A 5,000-nucleotide genomic window follows, 5' to 3' on the forward strand; every position below is an offset into this window, starting at 1 on the left:
CCTGGCCAGGGCCAATTTGCTGTAAACAGATCCCACTCAGTATGTAGACATGATGTGTCAAATCTGCCATTTGCAAAGGTCAAATCATCCGCATGATTACCTGCAAGTGAGTACTTCTGTTCTTGTCCTATCACTGTGTACACTCCCTGCCATGCCCGCCATAAGTTGTTCTCCCTCATCTTCCTTTAAACCGTCTGTTTATATTTATATTTGCATCTAATGATTTAAATATAAATATAAGGAGAAGGAAAACTCTGATTTAAAGCCTCTGCTGTCTTGCGGGTATACTCATCTACGGGAAAGGCTTCGGGAAGAAACCCCGAGGAAAAATCTGCATCCGTCTCCACTGCCAGTCGTCACGCTTAGTCTTGCCACTAGTAGTGGGTGGTCTCGGAAGAGAGAGTGGGGTTGATGATGCGCAACTCTTCCTCGCCTTAATCATCGTGCAAGTCATCAGTCATCCATCACAGGGTGACTAGATCGTCCTCGTCGCTGCAACGGACGAATAACAACATCTAATGACATTTACCCAATTTCCTTCTGCGTAAGTCTAACCTGGCTACTGTCCCCCTGCTGACAGGCTTGACTTTTCTTCCTCTGTGCTGCTTTCAATTCTCCATCTATCCATGGTTTACCATATGGAAAAAATCTTGAAACATTTCATTGGTGTAAAATTGTCCACACAAGTGTATCTAGTCTGTTACCATGGAGTTTGTCCAAGTTCTCACTGGTACCTATGAAGACATCACACTCTCTAAAACAATCCATTGGTTCAAAATTCCATATCTGGAGGGTTCTCCACTCAGGCTTGCTGGTTTTAAGCCGCTGTTTGTAAAGAGGGACCAAGTGGACCATGTTTTGGTCTGAGTCGCCTAGTGGTGGTTTTGGATACCCCCTATATGCATCATTTTTGTTGCCAAAGCACAGGTCCAATGTCCTCTCTGATCTAGCAGGTCAGCTAACACACACCAGTAAAAGTGGGGCAATACGTGTTTTACGGAACAGCCATTGAAACCTCCCAATGCAAATTTAGGGGCATCAGGAGCAGCATTTTCTAAAATAACCACAGTATCATATGTTAGACCTGCAGCAGCCCGAGCATTTGCCCGGGAATGAATATAGACAACAGTGATAAACAACTGTCCAAACTCCCTAGGGCGGTAGAAAGATCTAAATGACAAGGACAGGCCTCCGAATCCTCAGAACAATATGACTCTCGAAGTGTGTGTAGCTCTTGCAGTGTGTAGCTCTCGATTACATAGATACACACACCTCCTCCTGCCTTTTTCCCCGTCACCAGTGGATCCTGATCCGTTCTTACAGGGTCACTAAACCCTGCGACGCAAAGTGAGGAATGGTCAATAGCCATGTTTCAGTAAAACACAGCCGACTGAAGTTCCGTTAGCTGCTTAGGGTTACTGTCGGTAGAGGTGGCCTGCTACCACGGACCAGAACCTCTGTGGCATCCCTGCACACCGACCTCTCCACCTTCTCAATGCTAATGTATTCGCTCCTCTCCATACTGCCTCAACCGCCCAACTTGTTCTGCCTGTACTGAAAAATACCAGTGACTGTACCAGTCCGTTCAACTGTGGAAGTAGACTTTCCTGATGTTTTTTTGTTTTCTCCCCCTTTTTCTCCCAAATCATACTTGGCCAATTACCCTACTCCTCCGAGCTGTCCCAGTCGCTGCTCCACCCCCTCTGCCGATCCGGAGAGGGCTGCAGACTACCACATGCTTCCTCCGATACATGTGGAGTCATCAGCCGCTTCTTTTCACCTGACAGTGAGGAGTTTCACCAGGGGGACGTAGCAGGCGGTAGGATCATGCTACCCCCCCCCGGAACAGGCACCCCGACCGACCAGTGGAGGCGCTAGTGCAGTGACCAGGACACATACCTGCATCCGGCTTCCCACCTGCACACACGGCCAATTGGGATGCCCTATCAAGCTGGAGGTAACACGGGGATTTGAACTGGCGATCCCCGTGCTGGTAGGCAATGGAATAGACCACTACGCTACCCGGACACTCCTGGTTTTAACTCAATTTACCTAAACATTGCAAAAATAAGATCCTCTCTCACACGCCCTGCTGCTGAGATACTGATCCATGCCTTCATCTCCTCGCGCCTTGATTACTGCAACTCCCTCCTCTATGGCATCAGTGCTAGCTCTATCAAGAGACTCCAACTGGTCCAGAACGCATCCGCCCGACTTTTAACTTTCACCAAATCCTGGCACCACATCACCCCAGTCCTATAAGACCTCCACTGGCTACCCATCTGCCACCGGATCAATTACAAACTCCTGGTTCTTACTTATAAAGCCCTTCACAAACTGGCTCCCCCACACCTCACCGATCTCCTGTCCCCCTACCAACCCTCTCGGCCCCTCAGATCCACCTCAGCCTCCCTTCTCTCTACCCCCAGGTCCAACCTCCGCGGCTTTGGTGACCGAGCCTCCTCCAGAGCAGCTCCCGGGCTCTGGAACTCACTTCCCCAAGTCCTTAGAGACTCAGAATCCCTCCCACTCTTCCAATCCCGTCTCAAGACACACCTTTTCTCCATTGCCTTCTCGTGCCCCCCCCCCCCCCGTCCGCTCATACACCCCTGGTCTGGGGCAGGCTGGGGACTGAGCGCTTGACCTGCATCTGTGATTTATGATGTTTGTTTTTCTTTCCCTTTATATCTGTCCAAGTCCGAGAGTACTGCTGGCGTCGTCTGTGGCTGCCGCTTCTCCCTCTCGTAGCCCCCCTTCCCATCCACCCCTGTATGTCTGTGTTATGTTCATCTGTCGACCTGTTTCACTCCATTTATCGTAAAGCGACTTTGAGTACTTGAAAAGCGCTATATAAGATTGATTTATTATTATCATTAAACTGGCCCCTTTCAAAGACACCAGAGCCTCTCAGCAAGTCACCATAAGTCTTTGGTGCTTCTAAGCACGTGCAATAGGTGGGCAAGTTGCTGAAAGCACAATTTCACACACACACACACACGCACAAGTGGTTACATGCACAAACAAGGTATCTCAGATTGGTGTTGCAAGAGCTCAGTGAAATCGTTTTACTTGGTTTGATGTATTAATGTCGATTCCATTCTTGATGTGGTCCAGGGCCTTGTCCAGGTTCCCTGAGCGCGCCGCACGCAGAAAGCTGGTCGCTGCGTCAGCCTACAACAAAAAAAGAAGAGTTTTAAAACAGCGCACAAAAAAAACAACAAGGATTTAAAGGAGAGGGTAAATGGTTGGAGAGAGGGTTGAATTAGCTCAATGTGAATATTTTCATAATATATCAAAAATAATATTATATGAAGTACTAACAAAGACACACCATTCCATACAAACATACATTCACCTCATTAGCCACGTGCTCCCCTCACCAAGGGTAAAGGCAGCAATTTCAGGGGGCAGCTGGGAATCCGCCGCAGCCGGGAATCGAACCCGGATAGCCCGGACTGTGGGCAAACCAGTCAACTAAAGGGTCCGACCCATTAGCCAAGGGCTAGAGAGTCTAGGCATCCGCGGTCGTTACATAAACACTAGGGGGGTCACACCGTCGAAAACTGTGACCGCGCAGTGTTTCTACATGGCGTGTCCAAGGGATCTCCCAGATTGTTACCCCCTGACCATAACCACCAACCCCCCACCCCACCCCGCTCCACGACAACCAACACTACCCCAAGTTTACCGCCCCTTCTTGTCGCCAAAGCGAGAAGGGGTGGTAAACTTCAAAGTATCGTTACAGGGGGGGGCAGTCCTATCCAGAAAGGGCCAGTGTGGGTGCAGGTTTTTGTTCCAACCAAGCAGTTACACACCCGTGTCTCCTAATCAAGTTCCTCAGCAAAGACGCTACTGGTTGATTAGTGGGATCAGGTGTGTAACTGCTTGGTTGGAACAAAAAAACGTCACCCACACCGGCCCTTTTCTGGACAAGATCGCCCACCCCCGGAACATCACAATCACTTCGGCTAATGAGCACGACCTACATTTCTTACATTTCACCGCAAATGCTGCCATGTTGAGCAGCCTCAAACCTACTTCCCAGAGCGCTCAAAAACCCCCCACTTTCCTAGCGGGAGGTTCCTAGTTCCACAAGTGTTCAGGTGTTTTCTCCCACTCGGAGGATGGAACTCTCCCACTCCACAGTTGCTCATGAACGCACTATTAACCACATGTCTGTGAATGCTCTCATTCATCCAGGTCATAGTTAGCCAAAGGAGTTGAATCAAGTGCAACTATATACCAAGTCCAGTTGCACTTGACTGCACTTGATTCAACTCCTTTGGATAACTATTGAAGCGAATTCGGGGGGCAGTCCGAGATACCGTCGCCACAACCGGGACGCGAACCTGTGTCTCCCGCACCGCAAGCGACTGGTTAACCAGTCGACTAAAGGGTCCGACCCGTTAGTCAAGGACCAACGTGTCTACTTATCCATGCACGTTACACTATTAACCACACCAAGTCAACCAGGAAGTAGGACGACTTGGGAGGCGTCCGCGAGTTTCCCGCCAAAGTTTCTGCACTGACCCCTTGGTTTTTGCATGGCTCAACCCTGGTCACGATTTCCTCCGGCTGCAGATTTTGGTGCAAGTTACACCGATATACCGACGACGACACGTTCGCAAAACGCCGCACAGACAGTTTATGAATAGACACACAGAAATTACCCGAGGCCTTGACACGTGGCCGCAATGAAATCCCCGAAGACGGCTCATCCGTCTCACTCTCTCATTAGAGCCGGACCGCAGGTCAGATATGAGACGGTGGGTAATACAGCCACTGTAATTTCCATTTACTCTCTCGCCCTCTGTGAGGATCTCAAAGTGACTTGACTTTCCTTGTTTTTACTGACTGCTGGGCCTCGCCCACACGTGGTGGGCCTCAGCCTCACCCACACGGGGAAGACTGGCAGACATCCAGAGCTGAGCGAGCTCCAGCACCAACACCGGCCCGCCCACCGTCTGTCTCATCTCTGAGGCAGGCCCGTGTGTGTGTGT

At 50.0% G+C, this 5,000-nt stretch overlaps 1 protein-coding gene across 1 annotated transcript in view; it reads right to left on the bottom strand.

Moving 5' to 3' along the window:
- Positions 1–5,000, bottom strand: part of ank1b (ankyrin 1, erythrocytic b) — a 136,152-nt gene that overhangs the window by 96,885 nt on the left and 34,267 nt on the right. Inside the window, exon 2 of the mRNA XM_056291193.1 lies at positions 3,070–3,171. Within this exon, the coding sequence (XP_056147168.1) occupies positions 3,070–3,171 (102 nt within the window). The remainder of the gene's footprint in view (positions 1–3,069; positions 3,172–5,000) is intronic.

Source organism: Lampris incognitus, chromosome 12 (assembly GCF_029633865.1).
Source record: "Lampris incognitus isolate fLamInc1 chromosome 12, fLamInc1.hap2, whole genome shotgun sequence".
Lineage (NCBI taxonomy): Eukaryota > Metazoa > Chordata > Actinopteri > Lampriformes > Lampridae > Lampris > Lampris incognitus.